Here is a 23,051-nt window from a genome sequence, read left to right on the forward strand (position 1 = left end):
TATTTTTATTTTTTATCTACGTGACTTTACCGAAAGAACCAAGAATATGAATTCCTGCAGTCACGAAAGTTTTAAGTCTAAATATTTTATTTATCTTCAGACATTCGCTAATGAATACGGTGCACAGCAAGCTTACAAAGTCGAGGGTGAATGTGATTAAACTTGACCTTGGAAGCGCTCACAATGTTTTTTCGTAGAATAACCATTGCTCTAGTTCCACTCCAAACTGGTTCCTTTTTAACTACGGCTCTCTTGTAGAAAATGATGTGTTGCTGAAGCGTCGCCGGGCGGATACACGACACCCAAGGGGGTGTAACTTTTTAATGTTAAAGTAACACCGCAAACGATTGTAATGGATCTACATCATGGGACCTCCTTTGCCAGTACCAAAATATGAGAATAAGTTTTTCCTCTTTTTTCTGGCAATAAAACCGGTGTTAAGTTGTTAAAGCACCAAACTGAAACCTTTTACAAGGAATCATGTCTGCATTAACCACAATCCTTGTGGTCAAAATGCAAACAAAATACATACTCTGCTAATATATGCATTGTCTTTGAAACTGATTGGTCCACACCAGACAGCTTTCTTTTGCTCAGACTGGACATCTGAAAAATATTTTATAGCTCGTCGGATTCCTCCAGTATGAAAAAAATATTATGATTCTGATAAACACAAAGCAGCTTTTTGTGCTTTCAATTCTTATTTATATATTTTTTTATTGTTGTCAAGCACATGCCCCTAAGGCCCAACATGCCAAAACGTTGGTAACAAACAGCACGACTCCAAGTTTGAATATTTGTTCTCATTCACTTTATTATTATGTTTTCTATCTACGTGACTTTTACAGAAAGAACCAAAGAATATTGGAATCGAGGAGGAGGAGTTCGTGCGTTTATTGAATTGAGCAAAGTTACGGGAAGTCGCGAGAGACAGACTCCAGCAGCAGAGCAGTGCGTGGGAAGAGCGCCGGGGCCCCCCGCTTGTGTGATCATTACATGTGCCGAGTAGTTCCGACGGACATACTCGGAGACGGAGGTAAGTTAAGGGCTTCCGCCAGGGTTTATTAAAGCTGTTACAATATTACACAGCAGGGTACACAACTCCCAGGGGCTAGGGCTCCTACTCTGAGTCTGGGTCCCTGCCGGCTAGCTCCGGTCTCTCTCGTGTCGGATCGTGGACTCTGCCGACTCCACCGAGCGGAGAGAGAAGCACCTCTACGGCTACCACCGGCTTCTCCCCAGACTCACCACTCGATCGCTCTCTCTACCCACTGGTTCCCTATTCACCCTGCTTACTCTACCCGTTCCCACAGTGACCCCGCTTACGTCACGGGGTATCCCTTAAGTACCCTAGGAGACGTGACGTCATGTGCACTGTCCAGCGCGCGTGACCCCACGTCCCATGACGTCATCGCACTGGACAGCGCACACGACGCCACTACTCTCCTCTACTCCTCTACACATGTATGTGTCTCTCTCCATGTGTCTCTGTGATATCTGTCTGCTTATATGTCTGTCTATATGTCTCTGGTTCTGTGTTTTATCTCCCTCTCAAATTTAGCATTCTCAGGAAGAACGTAATCAACCAGGTAGGGTGTTGACTGTTATGTTATCCGACTCTCTGTGTTGTATTACATTACATGTCTAAGTATACTAGATTTGTGTTTCTATTTCATTTATACCTGATGATGATTGCTTGTGTTGCAATCGAAACGTCGTATGCTAGTATTTAATTTATTATTTTCTCTTTATACGTGACTTTATCGAAAGAACCAAAGAGTAATTCCTGCAGTCACGAAAGCTCCAAATTAAGTGTGATCATTGCATCTCAAGATTGGTAAGCCACTGGGGTCACAGGGAATTTCACGAGGTCATGGTAGTCCTCTGCTTCACGAGAAGAGCCTCGATGAGGTTAAAGACTTGCAGCAGAATCCCACCACCACCACCACCCCCACCTGCAATGGGACAATTGTCCTGCTCACAACGCGCGCGTGTGTTGTTGTTGTTATTGTTGTTATTGTTGTTATTGTTCTTTGTTGTTGCACGTGCTATACGTCTGGGACGTTCGGAGGAAAGCGGCTCGCGCCCGCCACAGGGCTTCACGACGCAGAGACATTTCACGCAGATTCCAGGAGTCGTTCGCCTACTTTCTGTGCCGCCGCTGCCGACGCCACCCACAAACAAAGCATACGGACCAACTTTGAAAAAAAAATGTTACAAAAATATATATGAAAAAAATCCACGTCCTGTTGATACGGTTACAGCATTTATTTATTTTTTCTTCTGGAGAAGCGATTTCTATTTTACGAGCGCGGAACAACGGACAACCGAAGGCGTTCGTTCTTTGCACGTTTCCAGATGGAGCGGCCACCACCCCCCCCCCTCGTTCAAGACGCCAATAAATAATGAAATGCTAATTAACCTTGCAGATGGAAACAATACAAACATTATGCGCTCAAGATGACAAGATGGATTCGTGCTCAGAACACGACCCTTCGTCGGATGTCCGCTGCTGTATACCGCAGGGGGTGCGCCGCGCGTCTGCCATCCGAGTGTGTTTTAATTGCATCTTGAATTGTTGACCCCCCCCCCTCTCTGTCGTGTGCGGTGCCTCGATTCGCCGCGCCTCTCTGTAAGTTCCCCTTCCGTCGACCGCGAGAGATGATGGGGCCGAATGAGATCTTTCCATTTCCCTCTGTCCGAGCACCTTCTGATTAGCACGGTTGGGCTATGTACGGTGTGAAGGAAGTTCAACATGTATGTTGAATATCCTAGTTTCTTGAGTTGTGACCCAGGTAAACTTCTTTCGCACAGGGCGTAGGCAATCGTGCTAATTTTATGTATATATGTTGAACTTCTTTCGCAAGTGCATAGCTCCCAGTGGCTTCCGAATATCGGAAGGAAGAGCGTTCCAGACGGCCGCAGAAGCACATCCGACAGCGCGCGATGCAGAGATCTTTGTTCGATAGCCAGCCAAAAAACGCTGCGAGGTTGACCGGTGTTCGTGTGATGGTTTATGTTCCTTGGCGAGATCAGCAAGGTATTGTGGTTCATTCGTGGCAAGTACTTTGTGTGCAATGAGTGTGACCGGAAGCCCATGCAGCTCAACGAGCACTGCACGGACACGGTGAGATCTTGCAGTACTCGTCAAGACCACGTGCCAACTCATTTTGTACGCGCTGCAACTTAAACTTGAAACGAAGAATACATGTTGCACTGCACTCACAGTTCCCTGCCCAATCGACTTGGGGTGGAATGCTCCATACAGTCATTGATTGATGTTGGTTATTCAGCTTGCAATACCGTGTACGCATTGAATCGCGTGCACAAGAACTGATGCTTTTAGATCTGTATACGCGTGTTGTATTTTAAAGCTACATTTGATGACTGAATTCATTCATGACCCCGATTGACATTTTTCACGGAGGGATTGCATTTATCTACTCAATATTCCCGATCAAAGTAAAGCACAGCGCTCGTTATATATCTCCTGAATACGATTAGTAGGGTCATTCGAATAGTCAAACTAATACGGTATTACGTCACCACACCAATGTTTCTCCATTTTCAAATAAGCAATGCTACACCGCTCATCTCTGCCCTGAGCCACTGATGTAAATTTACACTTTCCTGTGGATCATCACGTCGTGGTACTCATTTCCGCTTGGCCAGAGTCGATGGCTCGAGTCGATATATCTGACTGGGAGTTGGGGCCCACGGCCTTCCGATTGCGAGTTGCGTAAACCGATCGCATCTCCACAGTGCGCGACCGGCCTCTCGCTGATGAATGATTATATAACCACCACTTCCTTTACCCAACAGCAGCCGCCGCCGCTGCTGCTGCTCCTCGGGCGATAACAACAGAACCACGTGTGCACTCACACCACGTGCGGGTTGCACGAGGTGAGAGGCCATTAGCCAGTCGTGCGTAATGCCTCGGTGGCCGAGCTATCGAGCGTGCATGCAGTGCACCTGCACCTCGTTAATTTCTTCATCTATTTATAAAAAAAAAGTTATTGTCGCTGCAAACAATGGCACTGCGTCATACTCGTTGGTTCTTTCGGTAAAGTCACGGAGGTGAAAATAATAATAAAGTGAAAACAACTAAATTTAACAACTAAATTAAATCTAGAATCATGGCACTGCCGTTCTCGGCTCGCACACGAAGATTTTTCTCCTGCACGGTAGCCATGCCGCAGAACTGCGCGCTGCGCTCGTGGGTGACGTTTGCCGTTCGCGGCGAGAAGGGGATCCTGCCTGAGCGCGACTCACAACTTGGGCGCGCCCTTTCTATGTGCTCCCCCCCCCCCCCATGTTCCACGTGGGGGAGTTTTCCTCCCCGGGCTCTTCAATTCCCTCTCGTCACCAAAATCGGGCGATGTCATTCGGTGACGAAGCCTCGGGCGCTCCGTCGTTCACACGAAACGAGAGCGGTGCGCTGGAAACGTTTTTGGAGCTATTCAATTGACGCAGTAATGTGCGTTCTTCTCCTTTATAATAGATCACAAAAAACAGTCTAAAGATATTCTAGATTTGAAGCTTTCGTGACTGCAAGGATTCATACTCTTAGTTCTTTCGGTAAAGTCACGTAGGTAAAATTAATCAAAATAAAACAATAAAAATCACGACGTTTCGGAGGCAACACAAGCTTCCGTCTTCGAAACGTCGTGATTTTTATTGTTTTATTTTTATTAATTTTACCTACGTGACTTTACCGAAATAACTAAGAGTATAGTCTAAAGATATCTCACTGTTGTTTTCGTTCGTTGGAATTCCACGCTATTTTTTCCACTCGGGAGAGGAAAGGGGCACGTTTAATGCAATGACTCTGCAATAACACGTTTTTCATGGAATACCGGCGACTTATTCCCGGCAGAGCGAGGCGGAGGAAATGAAATAATCACAACGTCAACAAAGCTGATCGGACATCATAACCAGGAATAGAATTCCCCGCGGGATATATGTGTTCGACGATGCACGGAAATCGTTGCTATTTACGCGATGTTGCGTGGGATTGTGGGTAAATAGGTAAATAATAAACACTCCCGGTGGTGAGATGTTGACTGCCTCGCGTGGTATGCAGAGGAGACCGTGGGTTTTTATCCGAGCCCTAACGCCTGTATTGTTGGTACTCTTAGGTTTTTTCGGTAAAGTCACGTAGGTACAAAATAAAATTAATAAGAGTAATAGAAATAAAATTAAATTAAAATTAATAAAAGTAATAGAAATTAAATAATCATTTTATTTCTATTACTTTTATTAATTATTTAATTTATATTATTTGACTTAATATTAATTTTATTTTTTATCAACGTGACTTTACCGAAAAAACCTAAGAGTATGAATCCTTGCAGTCACGAAAGCTTCAAATCTAGAATGTATTGTTGGTGTTTGTGTAGTGGTGATACGCGCTGGCGGTAAGGGATCGTGTGGCAGCGCGTGGTGATTGGTCAACTAGAATGGGTGCTCACATCGCGGTCCGCATAGGCTCCGCCCCCTTGGGAGCGGAGGGCTATATAAGGCGGTGCGCGCGGGCGCTCGGGGAGTTGGTAACCAGTGAAGACGGAAGACGGAGGAGGAAGAGATAGGGCCCTGAGACCCCTAGCCCCGCTGTCCTTGTAAGGGCCGGGACCCTGTGTGGCTCAGAGGCGGCACCTTGGGACCCGCGGCCGGACGTCCCTGTGAGGGCCGGGCTGCGGGACCCAGTGGTCGTGATCCATACCCCAGCTGGGGTGGGTCTGTGAGTTCCCCTGGAAGCTACGGGGCTGGAGAGCCCGTGTGTGTGTAGCCGGGTGGAACGTGTAGCGTGAGCTGTAGTTGACCACACGTGTTATTGTGGCTACGGAAAGTGTTAATAAAGTGTGCTACCCGTCAAGTGGTCTCCCGCCGTAATTTACAATATTACATTTGCATGTTTTCTCTCCCCGTGGTCACATGGATTTTTTTCCGGCTCCTCCGATTGTGTTCCGGCTGCTTTAAGGGGCCGTCCATAAATGACGTCACGCGGTTTTGGACGATTTTTGACCCCCCCCCCCTCGTCACACGGCGTCACAAAAAGTCAAACCCCCCCTCAAATATGACGTCACAAAGCTCTGCCCCCGCCCCCCCCATATAAAACATGCTTCAAATCGCTTGAAACTATTGTCATTGTAGTGCGTATTTAATGTGGCGCTGCATTCTGATGTAGGAGAAAACACTTATAAAAAATCTACTTAATTAAGTAGAACGTGTTGTCTATATTTATTTAAATTTGCGCATTTTGATGTGAAGTCACATTTCTCCCCCCCTCCTCATCACACATCGTCACAAATGTCTGACTCCCCCCCCCCCCTAGGTGCGTGACGTCATTGATGAACGGCCACTAAATTCCCACGTGACAAGCCACTTCGTTGAACTGTCATTTGCGGCCAGGTCGCTTCCGAAAAAAGAGCTCTGCAGCTCAGTGGGCCTTAGCTGGTAAAATAGAAATAAAACAAACCCGGGAGGTCGGATAGACACTCGTGCTTTCCAGCAGAATTTGTTTAAGCAGGCGAACTCTAGATCAGTTCCATCCTGCCGTCTCACCAGCAGTCGGGCTTTCAGAATAAATGCAGCCTTTTTCCCTTACGATGCAAATAACACAACTCCACAGCAAATCCACCGCTGGATGAAGGCCTCTCCACGCTGTATCAGTCACGGTGGTCGTTTGACCTCACTTCACCATGGCAGTCAGCGCGAATTGCATGAAGGGAGAGTCCAGGACCGGTTGAGATATCATTCAAGAGCCGAATGGCTCACAGGGCTATACCTAATAAATGAACTTTGAACTTTAAACTTCACCGATGAGCTAAGAAATCACAACTGTAATCGAAGCTCAGTGCATAAACCACTGTGACACTTGCTCCACCCTTTCGCAACCTTACAATGGAGTGAAATGAGATAATGCTTTCCTTTGACAGGAAGTTTCCACTGAGTCTGATTAATCTGTTTTTTGCTTATCCGATATCTGGTTTGGACAATTGCTCTTTGTGTTTTGTTCCCATTTTGTCGATCCAAGGCTATAACGCAGAGGAAATCACTGCAAAATGCAAAACGTAATAGCAACAGGAATTTATTTGACATTATACAAATGGGTAAATGTTTAAATCTAGCAGTTCAGCAATGCCTTTTAATATTAGTCTTACAACAACATCAATGTTAATTTATATAGCGTTTACATTTAACTGCATTTTAACAATTGTGGACGAATTAGAAACACATACGCACTTCACTCAACTGCTACAAAAGCATTTACAAACCCCTGCGTTAATTTCCACAACGTTACAACTGCACACATAATCTGCCACTGCTGTGACATCGTTCAGCAACAAAAGAAAATATCGCTACGAAGTGGCCCCTAAACCAAGAATCATCAACCCACGTGAATGCGTTACGTGAACATGAAATTTTAAAAAAGTACAAATTTCTCTCGAAATTAACACATATCATGATGATGCACTGCTGCATCGCGTCACCACTATATCACCCAACGAGCCGGTGAATAACCGGTTAAACCTAGCCAAGTTGCGTGGCTAAAGACCACTCAAACCAGCGATCCCTCCCTGCAGAGGTACCCTGGGACAAAATAAACTTCTTGAAGTGTCTGTAGTCCATCCAGGAAAGCCAGGAGACGTGTTTACAATCGCGCCAATTCGAAATGGCACTCCGAAGGATACTGCGCGTGGCGAAATCAGAGAAGGGAAATTGTGCGTGGCTTGTAAAATGTCACAATGTGTCTTTTGTCAGAGGGCCCACACGCACACGCGCACGCAAAGGGAATGAAAGTGGATACGAAATTAAGATTTGTGTTCTGCCGACAGTGTGCCCCAGCGCGCCCGCATCACGACGTGTGTGTCGGTGGGAGAAGCGCTGTTGAGGATTTGCTTTGTGGCGGTTTGCTACGATCGCCGTCCGTTTCAGGGTTTGATCCCTGCCCCTGATGAGCAACACGTGTCGCGTAAACAATAAAAAAAAAACTGAACTTGGTCCCTGACTCTCTTAGATCAACTCGGCATGAAATGCATGCTCCTGTGCAGTGTGTCAACGTCAGCAAAGAAGAGGCGGCGTGAGCTCGTGTGGTGTCAGCCAGCAGTCACCTCTGGACGACAAACCTGGCTCTAGCCGGTGCCCATTCACTGCGCTTGCTCCCTACGTCCTGTACCTCTGTAGGTAGTATATGTATCTTTCAACGGTACCACGTAACCATCGTAAATATATTCCCTAACGGCGGAAAGCATTACGAACCTGCCTTGGCTCTTGGTGGAAAACGACCAACCCACTCGCTTCAGACATCATCGGCAGCAAGCTTCGGGGAGACAGATTCCTAACGCTGGGTTGGCAGTGGCGTAGCGTGGATGCCATGGGCTTCGTGGCAAGGAATAAAAACGGGGGAGCCCTCCTGTCCAATCCCTCCTTCCCCCTCCCCGACTCACCGCAATACGGCCACGCCGGCTCCTCCGGGCTCGCGGTGCAGTTGCGCCGGCCGCACTCTCGACGGCTTACTCAGCTGCCGGTCACCGCCCAAGCACGTGGTGTCTATGCTACCCAGGTCACGGTGGTCCGGCCGCAGCCCCCCCCCCCCGCCCCGCACCTCCCCCCCCCCCCCGGCCAGAACTGTGGACCGTCGCACGGGGGGGGGGGCCCTCTAGTACTGGCAGATGAATGGCAGCATAACACGACAGTCGAGGTCGTTCCAGCGGTGCTTGTATTTCGAGGTGGTGATGTGCACGCAGTCCTCGTTGGGAGTCTCGCCCGCGGGCTCGCCGGCGTAGAAGTTGCGCCAGGCGCCCCGCAGCGGAGAACCGTCGACCCACGCGAAGGCGCCCTCCGCCGCCTTGTCGCTGAGCCCGATCCAGTAGGACGTGTCCTGCGTTTGCTTGATGTACCTGCAGCAGCGAAAGCCATCGGCGTAATTTTGTAATAATCTAAACTCGAAAGTTTTTTTTTATTTTACCAGGTAAGGCCCACTGCGCTAGACAGGAGCGACGTGGCTGTCACTAACGGCAGCTCGACGAAGTGGCTTATCGCGTGGAAATTTACGGCAGCCAAACACTGTGAACGCGCGTTGATTTTAAAAGTGGAGGGTAAACCAGAGGACCCGGAGAAAAATCCACGGGAGAGACGCGCAAACTCCAAATATACAGGCGTCAGGGTCGGGATCGAACCCACGACCCCCTGTATACCAGGCGAGGTAGTTAACATATCGCTACCCTGATGCACATCATCATCATCATCGTCAACGCGATCGGCCGTGGTGCGGATCGCAGTCATTGTCATCATCAGCAGCGTCGTCGTTGTCATCGTAATCATCAACAGTCATCGTTATCGCGGGTGGCGATAGAATCAGCGTTCACATTGCACTCCTTGAAAGTGCACCCTTTGAAGCCTTGAAAATTGGCGTCCATTTACTTTCAATTCGGAGCCTTAACGACACACGAAACGTGTGAGTGGTGAGTATCTGGTGAGGAGTGTCTGGTGAGTGTTTCAGGTTTAGCAAGTGAGCGTCATCCCGAGGTGCGTAGCGAGTCGAGAAAATCTCAACGTGAATTCCGGCTTGACTGCCAGCGCCCAGCGTGAAGCTAATTATTTAGCGTCACTGCGTTGACAGTGGGCAAACAAAAACTCCACACTGTTGTAACTTTCTGACCCCGTGCTCCTACTGGACATGTAAAAAAAAAGACCTTAAAAATTCGTCGGATTTTTACAGTCGAAATTAACCCGTTCCCGTTCCAATGACGTGTGTGCATGTTATCAGTTTTTTTTCTTCCGATGTCGTTCCGATTACATCATCGGAACGTAGGCGGTGGAAAAACTAAAATCAAATGACTTTATCGGTGGCGAGGCTCCCACAAGGTCATGCGGGACACCGTGTGGCACAGTTTGGAGCCAGCTGTAGTGGAGTTACAGTCGTGCCGCTACAGTTCTCCGTGGTGAGTAACAATGTCTTTAAAATGGAAATAATAAAATAATAAAAATAAAACATATTTTGAAAACAAAACATGATTCAAATCGCTTTAAACTATTGTCATTGTAGTGCGTTTTTAACGCGATGTTGTCGGAGTATTGTTATAACAATTAGTGTTGTTACAACAATTTTATATTTATTTCAAGTTGCGCATTTTGACGTGACGTCACATTTCTCAAACCCCCCCCCCCTGCCCTCGTCACACATCGTCACAAAAACCTGCCCCCCTCCACCCCCCTCCCTAGGTGCGTGACGTCATTTACGGACGGCCCCTGTGCTCGCCCCCCTCCTCACCCGCTCAGGAATCGTTGCGTCGCGGGGTCCTTGACCATGGCAAGGGCGCCGCGCCGGTTGGCGCAGAACTGCGCCGCGTCCGCGAAGCTCCTCCGCTGCTTGAGAAGCTCGAAGCAGTACATGCCGAACTTGCGCCCCCACTGGCAGCGCAGGGGCAGCGCTGGCGGCCGCCACCGGTCACGAAAAAAAAAAGAAAACCAGACAAAATTTACGCCAGAGAACACCGCAGATGTTTCGAGTAAATCCTCAGCACGTTACCTCCCGGCGCGCACGAACTGCGCATTCCAGAAATAAAAACAATAATATCATTGTTGTTTGTTTTTATTATCGTACCGCTTGTTTACCCAAGGAAGCCTCACTGAATCTCATGACTCTTTTTCTCAGGAGGGTCCTGCCAAGTTTTTGCTAGGGGGGGGTGTGTGTGATTAATGCTACGCGCGATCCCAATGGCCTGGACTTGTGCGTAACACCCCGGACCTTCACGGTCAACACAACCCGCAGCATTATCCGGGGCAGCCGCTGATTTCGAACCGTGAATTTCTGCAACAAAGCTGTCAACCACATCGTGGTCTTTGTCATCTCCAAATAGGAGCAATGGTCAAGCCCAGATAATATACATTTACAGCCCTTTGTCAACCCAAAATGAATACTCACTCTTTACCCCATCACAAAGGGGGCCTGCCCACCTACGAACTACCCATTCACACCGCTGAGCGGACAGAAACGTAACTTCTTTCGCACCGTACGCAGCCAACCGTGCTTATCGGAGATGCGTCGGGCGGGGACGGCGGTACCACAAACCGAACACAAAAATCGATTCTAAACAAAATGAGTCTTCAATCGAGATTTTAAAAAGCGCACGGCCCCAGCGGCTTCCTTCTCGCCGTCGTTTTAAAAAAAAAAACTGCCGCGTCGCGCAGATCGAACCGGCGTCGAATCCCCCTGGGCCGCCAGGCCCGGCGGGCCCGCTGATGCGCCGCGCAAGGTAACGGCCCCGTCGCACCTTCGAGTCTGTGCGCAATCGCGGACAGCTGCTGGGCCCCCTCGTCCGGAGTCGAGACGTTCCCTTTGTTTTCTGCGCCCGTCATTGTCTTGAGCCTCAGCTCCAGAGCTTGCATGTGCTTCCTGCAGAACGTGACAGCGATTACTTTTGCCACAGACTTCTTGAGCGTGGGGAGGGAAAAGAAGGGGTGGGGGGGGGACCACAGCAGATGCAAAGCACAGATGTGACACGGCTATAAAATAGCCATTCCATTACGCAGCACATAGCGGAGAGTCTGTGCTCGGCCAAGGTGAGCCGTTTGTTTTGTGCACGCGAGGAGAGACAGCCCAAAACGTCAACAACGCTTGAGTACATTTTGGGCGGCGCTCGCCTCTCTCACGGTCCCCTTGGCAAAGGGCCCACGTTTGGCCGACGGCCGATCATTGTTAACTTGTTTATGCATGCACGTTGAAATTCTTTCGCACCGTACGTAGCCAACCTTGCTGATCGGAGGTGCGGGGAAGTGGGGGAAGGACGACAAACTGAACACAAAAAGCAGTTTAATTTTTTTGGTTGTGATATTCATTTTGTCAGCGCCTAAGGGATAGTGCTCTCAATCTATCGGCCTTTGTCATGCACTGCTGGATGAGAGGCTCCGCATGCCGTGGGGGTGCGTGGGGGTTGTTGGCCAGCGTGGTTTGGTGACGGTGGGGAGCACGTCACTCGAAATCTGCTTAGGACACCAAGGTCTCCAACTGTTACAGCCTAACGTCACGATACACTACACTATACACGACACTACTATACACTGCCCTACGATACACTACACCATACACTCCACTACTATACACACCGCTATACACTACACTATGCACTACTATACACTACACTATACACTTTTACACACTACACTATACACGACACTACTATACACACCACTATACACTACACTATGCACTATTATACACTACACTATACACTTTTACACACTACACTATACACGACACTACTATGCACTACACCATACACTACACTACAATACACACCACTATACACTACACTATGCACTACTATACACTACACTATACACTTTTATACACTACACTATACACGACACTACTATGCACTACACTTTACACTACACTACTATACACTACACTACTATACACTACATTATACACTACACTTCTATATACTACACTATACACTACACTACTATACACGACACTATACACGACACTACTATACACGACACTATACACTACACTACTACACACTACACTATACACTACACTACTATACACTACACTATACACTACACTTCTATACACTACACTATACACGACACTACAATTAACTTCACTATACACTACACTACTATACACTACACTATACACTACACTACTATACACTACACTATACACTACACTACTATACACTATACACTACTATACACTATACTACTATACACTACACTACTATACATTACACTATACACTACACTACTATACACTATACACTACTATACACTACACTACTATACACTACACTACTATACACTACACTATACACTACACTACTATATACTACACTATGCTGTGACAGCCTCACGTCAGTATCTCTGCTATCGCCCCCCCCCCCACCTCGGTGTGAAATTATCTATCCCTTTGCAAATCCACAACATCAAATGCACTCGTGACTTTCAAGAAACATCGAAGGCCCTCTCTCGATCTGTGTTGGGTCTTCGGACTCTTGAGCAGCCCTGAGCTTGGCTCCGTCCCTCTGAGTTGTTGACTTGTCCGCAAAAATCCGGCGCCATACAAATATCATCATGATCATTGTCATTTTCCAGCAAGGCCTCAGAGGCACTCATTTGAGGCTGAGTCGACCTAGGGGAGGCCCAGGACCGGTTCGGATAATCGCCACCGGTGTCGTTGGCAGCGCGAGCGGCAATCGAACTCGGGTCGCCGGGTTCGTAGCGCACGGTCACAAGCAGTCCTTTGATAAGTGCTTTTTTTACCCTTTTATCTGGAAACAAAACTGACACCTTTTTGTTTGCATTATGACTGCAGGTATTGTGGTCTATGCAAACATGACTCCTTGTAAAAAAAAAAGGTGTCAGTTTTGTTGCCAGATAAAAGGGTGAAAGAAAAACAATCATCATATTTTCTACTGGCAAATGAGGTTCCAATGGTGTAAAAGCAGTCCCTTCTTTCCCGTCGGCAGAGCACCGACGGATCGTTCACTCCTCGTGACGAGCACACACACACAGAGAGAGCAGACGACGCATAGCTCCCCGACGATGCAACACAGCCGGAGCCGGCGAGCCAGTCCATCGACGGAGTCGACGGGGCCACGTCACCTGGTCGGTCCGCAATAAAGGTTTTATCAATGTAAATGCGTCGTTAAACCCGCCACCACCCGACACGGACAATTGGCCAATTGGCTGTTGGCCAATTGGCTGTGTCGGGTGGTGGCGGGTTTAACGACTCGTTTATATATTTAAGCGATTTAACCCAAAACAAATCCGTACTACAGCCAATGATTACGGTTTGTCACGTAAACAAAACGTGCCAACAATCAGTGACGACTTCAGCGCACCGCCTGTGTGCTGCAGAGTTAAACCGGCAAACATTTACTAATTTGAGTACCCGTGACGTTTACGCTGGCGATTACCGCCACCTTCGCCGGGCGATCAGCCAGCATTGTGAAGAAGTCCCTTTTGAAAAATGTTATTGTGGTTTTTTTGCTTTTATTATTAGCAATTAATTATTTATTCTTGTTATTTTATTTTTATTATTTTTAATTTATTTTATTATTTGCTTTATTTATTTTTTACCCACGTGACTTTACCGAAAGAACCAAGCTCCTCCTCGTTTCGGCCTCAAATTCGAGGTGACGGCGACGCCGCCACCGCGAGCCTGACCTCGTGTCGGCGATGGTCGCCAGCTGCTTGTCGGAGGCCTCGCGCAGCCGCAGCAGCGCCGCCGTGTTCCTGCGCTGCTCCTGTCCCATTCGCAGGTTCTCCTGGGCCAGAGAAGCCACGAGCACCCGCAGATTCCCCAGCTCCGTCCGCCCGGCCTCCGGACCTAGTTGATTCGCATGGGGTCCGACAGCCGCGTGAGTCGAGGGTTGGCGGGGGTGGTGGAGGTGGGGGGGGTTGCTTTCCAGAGAGGTGACTAGGCAGGGACTAGGTGTGTGTGTGTGTGTTGAAGTCCTTTCGCACCGCACGTAGCCGGCGGTGCTCATCGGAGGTGCGGAGAGTTTGACGGGAGCCCCGAGGAAGGGTTGCAAGCCGTGCCAGAAAATTGGCACCTCCGACTGAGTGGCAGGAATTGACCTTTTCTGGGATCTGGTGGTACTGCATTGAACTTTCATTACGGTAGAGCGCAGCGCAGTCTGTCAAGGTTCATAAACCATCATCACGCAAAACTCCGGTCACCCTTGCAGCAAGGCCTTTTGGCTAACCATCGCGCGCTCTCAGATGCGCTTCTGCAGCCGTCTGGAAAGTTCTCTCTTTACGATATTAGGAAGCCACTGGAGCTATGCACTTTAAATCTAAATTGAAAATAATTTCTTTAAAACTGCTTTTTGTATTTAGTTTGTTGTCCTTCCCTCGCACCTCCGATTGGCACGGTTGGCTACGTACGGTACGAAAGAAGTTCAACACACATACAGACATACGAATCACCATGACGAAGAAAAATGTCCGGTTTGGTCTGTGGATTAGGTGGCAACCCTGGGGCTGTTATAGTTTTGAGGCCCTTTTCTGGGTATTGAGTTATCTCCCTGACTTTTTACCACCACCAATGCCCGATGCCACAAACTCCATTGTTATTCACCTTGGTTATTTCAGCATCTAGTTTTTATACGATTTATAGTGCCAAATCAAAGTTAAAACCATCCAAAGTATTACATTTGATCTGCACACAACTGTATGAATACACGTAGGGATGCCATGACTTTAAATGGCCAAATCACCCAAAGGATTTTTCAGAGTGTAATAGTATTCCACTTCAAGCGTTACATATGAAAACCCGTGTGTTGATCTAACCCTGTTCCCAGGCAGGGCTTAATTTGAGCTGGCTCGGCCCGGTCTGACATCCAAACACTATCCAGACTCAGCCTTGCTTCGCTTCCAAGATCTGATGAGACCGGCTGCGTTCCAAGAGAATTAGCCGCAGGCTATATTCATCGCGAAGTAGGTGAATTATTATATTAGAAGCGGCATATTTAAATTCCATGGAAGCTCGAACTACAGGAGTGTAAAACAAACACGCTACGTTTTTTTTTTGTTAGATCGCGTAAATATGGATGCTTCGCTAAACACGCCACCACACGACACAGACAATGATTAAGGTCTTGTCACTTAAATATAACCTGCCAATTTGTTACGAGTTCAGCACACCGGTGTGTTGGAGAGTAAACCCACACCATTAACTATGTGGGAGTACTCTCCAATACACCGGTGTGCTGTACTAATAACGAATTGGCATGTTTTGTTTACGTGACAAACCTTACTAATTGGCTGTGTCGGGTGGTGGCGAGTTTAACGACACATTCATATTTACGCGAACTAACCCAAAAAACCCACCTCTGTTATGGATAATATTGGTCGAGACAGCCTACCACGTGTGTAACTGAGAATTCCCGTTATCTCGCTCTCCTCGTGGGCATGAAGGCCGATTAAACACTTTCATCCAGATGCCAGCCCCCTCCCACCCACCCCACCGCCAAAAGGAATAACGCCAAACCCTGCCTCCTGCGAGAAGTCCCAGACGCACAACGTGAACGCAACCGTGTGCAAGTAACAGCAACAAAAACCCCCGTCAAATCTGTCGATGATCTACATTGTCACATGAACTCGTCAAATTTCGATTTAAAGCTTTCGTGACTGCAGGGATTCATCTTCTTGGTTCTTTCGGTACAGTCACGTAGAATTGAAATAATAAAATAATAAAAATAAAACATAATAAAATAATTCTCACCATTATTTTATAATGTTTTATTTTTATTATTTTATTATTTCAATTCTACGTGACTTTACCGAAAGAACCAAGAAAATGAACTCGTCGTTAACGTTATCTGCGCGGGCAGAGCCATCGCTGCCGATTGAATGTTCACGCAGACCCAGCTCCCTCCCTCGCTCCCTCGCCCACCTGCTCCCGCAAGCTCCATCGCCCTCCTCCAGCGCCGTATAGACCCGACACGCAGCTTCTTCGCCTCCCCGCCGCTGAGATCCGCACCTCCACGCAAGGTGCTGCTGCCGATATCGCTGCTGCTGCTGGTGCCGATGGTGGTCCTGGTGCCGATGGTGGTGGCGTTCGAGGTGACCGCGTGGCTCACCCTGGAGAGGTGGCTCACAAGAGACTCGTCGTGGCTCAGGCGTTGCTGCTGATCGAGGGACGTCGTCGCCGCACCGTCAGCCGCTCTCCAGCCCGGCTGGGAAGCGCAGCTGCAGAGGCTCGCGATGAAGAAGACCACGGGGCTGTACCGGGACACCATCGCTCTCTGTCTGAACTGTGTGCGCAAAAAAACTCTCCGAGCTGAGGCTCCCTTAGAGCGACCGTATTGTCGGCGTGTTTATTTACTCTCGCGGTGTGCGCTCGTGTGTTCGTGTCCTGGCTTTCGAACTGCACGACACTTGCCTCCAGCAAACCCGAGAAAGCCGACGCGGGGACTATGCCTCTGTCTGGACGAGCGAGCGAGCGAGTGGCGGTCCGCTTCCAACCCACCTCCACTTGTGACGCCGAGATTATTGCTTTTGCTTTTTTGTTTCGGTGGGGGGGGGGGTGTCTTGAGCGACCCTTAATGTTGCTCCTTAAATACGCCCGCTTGCCTCTGTGTGTCTTGAGTGTGCGGGAGGTGGTAGGGTGGGTGGGTGGGTGGTTCGGGAGGGGGGGGGATCACAGGCGCGGGTCGCAGGGAGGAAAATCCTGGCACGGCGGTGCGAATTAAATCGGCGTTCAGCCCTCGGCAGGCAACACTTTACACGAGCCCGGCACACGCGCGCGTACGATAAGCACACGCGACAGCTCCCTCGCCTCCGTGGCGTGGTATATAGAGATTCGATTGGATGTTCCATGCGCATGTTGGCAGCACTGTGGTGCAGGAGAGCCAGATCAAGGGTCGACAAACCCGCGGCTACAACAGAGAATCGGATAACATAACAGTCAACACCCTACCTGGTTGATTACGTTCTTCCTGAGAATGCTAAATTTGAGAGAGAGATCAAACACAGAGCCAGAGACATATAGACAGACATATAAGCAGATGAACCTGGCGACGCGGGTTCGATTCTCGCTCACGGCCAACACCAGTGGCGATTATCTGAACCGGTCCTGGGCCTCCCTTAGGTCGACTCAGCCCGAAATGAGTACCTGGTGCGGTGTGTAAACATCGTCACTGGAGAGACAAAGGCGGTCTGGCGTGGTGCTGGCCACCCACCCACTCGTGTACCGTTTCGGCCTTCATAGGTGCTCGCTAACAGCACTTGCCCCTACAGTTTGTTAAGGCTATATGGGGGATCTTTGTCCTTGTGTCGTCACGTTGCGTTGCGGCTCTTAAAATATTGAGTTTTGTACCCAATTCTACAATGAAACAAAAACGGCCCTTCTTGTTATTTTGGTGGCCGACCTTTGAGCGAGACGCTCATGTCGAGGGCTGCTGGACACGACGAAGAGGGCTTCAGGAGAGAAAAGAGGAGGTCGTGTAAAATAAGAATTGGTTTTACCCTGTTATGGCAATAAAACAGGAGGTTTTATTTTTTGATTTTAAGCTTTTTTTTTCTTCAAATTTTCTTGCTGAGGATTTCACACCCGATGATGATTGCTTGTGTTGCAGTCGAAACGTCGTGAGAATTTTTATTGTTTTATATTTGTATTATTTTATTATTTCCCTTCTACGTGACTTTACCGAAAGAACCAAGAATATGAAAACAGGAGGTGTTAAGATGTTCAAAAACCATTTTCAAGGGATCAAGTAGTGCATTAACCACACGTACTTGTGGTGAACATGCAAACAAACGTGATCTGATAATATATGATGCTTTGTCTTTGAAACTGATTGGCAGAGGTGGGACAAAGTCATTGTTATGCAAGTCCAAGTCGAGTCGCAAGTCATCAAATTCATGACTCGAGTCTGACTCGAGTCCAAGTCACATGACTCGAGTCCACATCTCATAGGTGGGACAAAGTCATTGTTATGCAAGTCCAAGTCGAGTCGCAAGTCATCAAATTCATGACTCGAGTCTGACTCGAGTCCAAGTCACATGACTCGAGTCCACATCTCATAGGTGGGACAAAGTCATTGTTATGCAAGTCCAAGTCGAGTCGCAAGTCATCAAATTCATGACTCGAGTCTGACTCGAGTCCAAGTCACATGACTCGAGTCCACATCTCATAGGTGGGACAAAGTCATTGTTATGCAAGTCCAAGTCGAGTCGCAAGTCATCAAATTCATGACTCGAGTCTGACTCGAGTCCAAGTCACATGAATCGAGTCCACATCTCATAGGTGGGACAAAGTCATTGTTATGCAAGTCCAAGTCGAGTCGCAAGTCATCAAATTCATGACTCGAGTCTGACTCGAGTCCAAGTCACATGACTCGAGTCCACATCTCATAGGTGGGACAAAGTCATTGTTATGCAAGTCCAAGTCGAGTCGCAAGTCATCAAATTCATGACTCGAGTCTGACTCGAGTCCAAGTCACATGACTCGAGTCCACATCTCATAGGTGGGACAAAGTCATTGTTATGCAAGTCCAAGTCGAGTCGCAAGTCATCAAATTCATGACTCGAGTCTGACTCGAGTCCAAGTCACATGACTCGAGTCCACATCTCATAGGTGGGACAAAGTCATTGTTATGCAAGTCCAAGTCGAGTCGCAAGTCATCAAATTCATGACTCGAGTCTGACTCGAGTCCAAGTCACATGACTCGAGTCCACATCTCATAGGTGGGACAAAGTCATTGTTATGCAAGTCCAAGTCGAGTCGCAAGTCATCAAATTCATGACTCGAGTCTGACTCGAGTCCAAATCACATGACTCGAGTCCACATCTCATAGGTGGGACAAAGTCATTGTTATGCAAGTCCAAGTCGAGTCGCAAGTCATCAAATTCATGACTCGAGTCTGACTCGAGTCCAAGTCACATGACTCGAGTCCACATCTCATAGGTGGGACAAAGTCATTGTTATGCAAGTCCAAGTCGAGTCGCAAGTCATCAAATTCATGACTCGAGTCTGACTCGAGTCCAAGTCACATGACTCGAGTCCACATCTCATAGGTGGGACAAAGTCATTGTTATGCAAGTCCAAGTCGAGTCGCAAGTCATCAAATTCATGACTCGAGTCTGACTCGAGTCCAAGTCACATGACTCGAGTCCACATCTCATAGGTGGGACAAAGTCATTGTTATGCAAGTCCAAGTCGAGTCGCAAGTCATCAAATTCATGACTCGAGTCTGACTCGAGTCCAAGTCACATGACTCGAGTCCACATCTCATAGGTGGGACAAAGTCATTGTTATGCAAGTCCAAGTCGAGTCGCAAGTCATCAAATTCATGACTCGAGTCTGACTCGAGTCCAAGTCACATGACTCGAGTCCACATCTCATAGGTGGGACAAAGTCATTGTTATGCAAGTCCAAGTCGAGTCGCAAGTCATCAAATTCATGACTCGAGTCTGACTCGAGTCCAAGTCACATGACTCGAGTCCACATCTCATAGGTGGGACAAAGTCATTGTTATGCAAGTCCAAGTCGAGTCGCAAGTCATCAAATTCATGACTCGAGTCTGACTCGAGTCCAAGTCACATGACTCGAGTCCACATCTCATAGGTGGGACAAAGTCATTGTTATGCAAGTCCAAGTCGAGTCGCAAGTCATCAAATTCATGACTCGAGTCTGACTCGAGTCCAAGTCACATGACTCGAGTCCACATCTCATAGGTGGGACAAAGTCATTGTTATGCAAGTCCAAGTCGAGTCGCAAGTCATCAAATTCATGACTCGAGTCTGACTCGAGTCCAAGTCACATGACTCGAGTCCACATCTCATAGGTGGGACAAAGTCATTGTTATGCAAGTCCAAGTCGAGTCGCAAGTCATCAAATTCATGACTCGAGTCTGACTCGAGTCCAAGTCACATGACTCGAGTCCACATCTCATAGGTGGGACAAAGTCATTGTTATGCAAGTCCAAGTCGAGTCGCAAGTCATCAAATTCATGACTCGAGTCTGACTCGAGTCCAAGTCACATGACTCGAGTCCACATCTCATAGGTGGGACAAAGTCATTGTTATGCAAGTCCAAGTCGAGTCGCAAGTCATCAAATTCATGACTCGAGTCTGACTCGAGTCCAAGTCACATGACTCGAGTCCACACCTCTGCTGATTGGCATATACCAGAGACATCAGCCTTCTTTATGACCTTTAGTTCCACCATTGTCAGACCAGAGGCGAACAGACGTACAAAGATACTGCACGTATCAGAGCATTTATAGCTCGGGGTGACCAGCTACATCACGAGAGAGTTCGTGTGTCGTCCCTCCTCCTTCGTTGGGGGTCAGTTTTGTTTTACCATGTTTAGCTTTCTACCAGGTTTAGCTTTCTTTTTTCACACTTTTGTTATGTAGGCCAGGCGTAGTCACAAACCGAACCTCTCCATAATAAAGGCTCAGTCTTTTGTTATGCAATCTATTCATATTCTCAAGCCGCACCTTTAATCATTGGAAAGATGTGATTAACCATGCAAAAAAAGATTTAACTACACTTATTTGGACCATCTTATTTGACAGAAAACTATTGCAGGTTACTGATGGACAGCCAGTTTTGTTTTACCAGGTTTAGCTTTCTACCAGGTTTAGCTTTCTTTTTTCACACGTTTGTTATGTAGGCCAGGCATAGTCACAAACCGAACCTCTCCATAATAAAGGCTCAGTCTTTTGTTATGCAGTCTATTCATAGTCTCAAGCCGCACCTTACCATGATAATAAAAAGTGGGCCATTCCTGCCCCCCCCCCCTCAACCATTATATATACGGAGTGGTATCTCCTGTAATCTCTCATTTACTTGATACAGCTGTCGGGCTGTGACGGTTCCACCTGAAGACGGAAGCTTGTGTTGCCTCCGAAACGTCGTGATTTTTATTTTATTTTACTTTTATTAATTTTAATTTTTTACCTACGTGACTTTACCGAAAAAACCTAAGAATATGAATCCTTGCAGTTACGAAAGCTTCAAATCTAGATATACATTTATAGTTGCACGCGTTTGCGTGTGTAGCGTCGGAAATACAGAGCACATACCGTCCTATCTATACTTACCTGTAGTTGCGGGCACGGGTCTGTGGGGGGTGCCACCCTGAGCTAGAGAAAGAGACGGACCGTTCAGAGGCCCAGTTCCCCCCCCCTCCCGACCCCAGATGAGGGGCTGGGGGGTTATTCCAGAGCCCCCTGGAAGGTTCGGTCCGGAGGCCATACCTCCCCAGGTAGTGGGAGTAAAGGGGCTTTCTGTTATGAGATTCAAATAAACCGTGTTGCCTCTAAAGCTACGTCTCCGGTCTCCGTGGGAACCCACTCCACTTGCAAACGACGAATTCTATAACACGCAGCAGCAGCAGCAGCGACGAACGTTCCACGCGTCATTTCACTTTATACCACCGTCTAAAGCGATGCGTTATATATATTTTCCCGGTGGAATAGGTGCTCGCAAATAATAAAACATGCGCGTGCCACTCTTCGTGGACAACATTCAAAATGACCTCGTTTGTGAATTGGCAACCCACCCCGCCTCCGGCTCCCCCCAGCACTCTGCCTGGCGTTGAGCACCATCTGCCGTCCGTGTGTGCGTGGTGTAGCGATCCACTCGGCTGCGAGGAGGAACGAGGGACTCACGCTGCCACCGCGGTTAGGGCGGCTGCACTGGCTGGGGAATGGTAAGCGCGCCCACAAGGGGGGGTCGGGCAACCTTGCTTCTCCGCAGCAGCGTTTCGTGACTTTTTTTTTTTACGAAGGACCATCACCGTCTGCTATTCACGTCGCATTGCGGGTTCTTGAAATATTGATGTCTTTTTTTTTCTGAATTCGAGAAAAAAGACTGGGTGTTTAAGGTTAGCGATTTGTCGTATTATCTGGCTGTATAGCAAATGGAAAAATACAATTACTTTACAACGCAAGTTAAATTTGCGTTTTATTTTTTTATATTTAGGGCCCCTTTATAACATATGCTACAGGCCCGTACTTAGCTTAATCCGCCACTGCTCAAGAACGATGTTGATTACCCTTTGAATAACCCATCCGGTAAATATGTACCAATTGTCATTTATGTGCAGACATTAACCCCCATCTCTTCCCTCTGGGCCCCAAAGTGAGAGGGCCAGGAGGTATGCAGTCAACAATGCTTGACTCAGGGAGGAGGACACCCCTGCCATGCATAGTCCCATGGGATGTTGGCTATCAACAACAAGGCAACTCCTATGACTAATTGGGAATGGGACGCAAGCGTAGGATTGATCACCCTGTCGCTGGCCGCCTTTGGGGAGGGTGTATAGTATGAAAGGCCGAAACACCCTAGGAACCAAAGGTTCACTACTGACGATGCGCTCCCCAAATTTCACCAGGCTCACTGTTCATGAACTCTTGGAAGTGCTTGCACAAAGGATAGTAACATCTCATCCTGTGTTCTTTGGAACCTCTGCCTTCTAACCTGATTGGCTCGCAAGTGACGACGTCAAATGTACCCCTCTAAGACCGAAGGAGGATTTCTCCACAACTCTGTCCGTCCGCCTACTGACGCGAGTT

The 23,051-nt window shown here is 48.0% G+C and overlaps 1 protein-coding gene across 1 annotated transcript; it reads right to left on the reverse strand.

The window, feature by feature from the left end:
• Positions 1–7,086: 7,086 nt before the first annotated feature.
• LOC144952203 (uncharacterized) lies at positions 7,087–21,646 on the reverse strand. The gene is made up of 6 exons (XM_078882646.1): positions 21,576–21,646; positions 16,418–16,778; positions 14,185–14,347; positions 11,280–11,401; positions 10,277–10,436; positions 7,087–8,903 (listed from the first exon to the last, which is right to left on the reverse strand). Exons 2-6 carry the CDS (start codon positions 16,761–16,763, stop codon positions 8,663–8,665), a joined length of 1,032 nt encoding a protein of 343 aa, XP_078738772.1. The 5' UTR covers positions 16,764–16,778; positions 21,576–21,646; the 3' UTR covers positions 7,087–8,662.
• Positions 21,647–23,051: the final 1,405 nt, after the last annotated feature.

Source organism: Lampetra fluviatilis, chromosome 1 (genome assembly GCF_964198595.1).
Source record: "Lampetra fluviatilis chromosome 1, kcLamFluv1.1, whole genome shotgun sequence".
NCBI classification, from domain to species: domain Eukaryota; kingdom Metazoa; phylum Chordata; class Hyperoartia; order Petromyzontiformes; family Petromyzontidae; genus Lampetra; species Lampetra fluviatilis.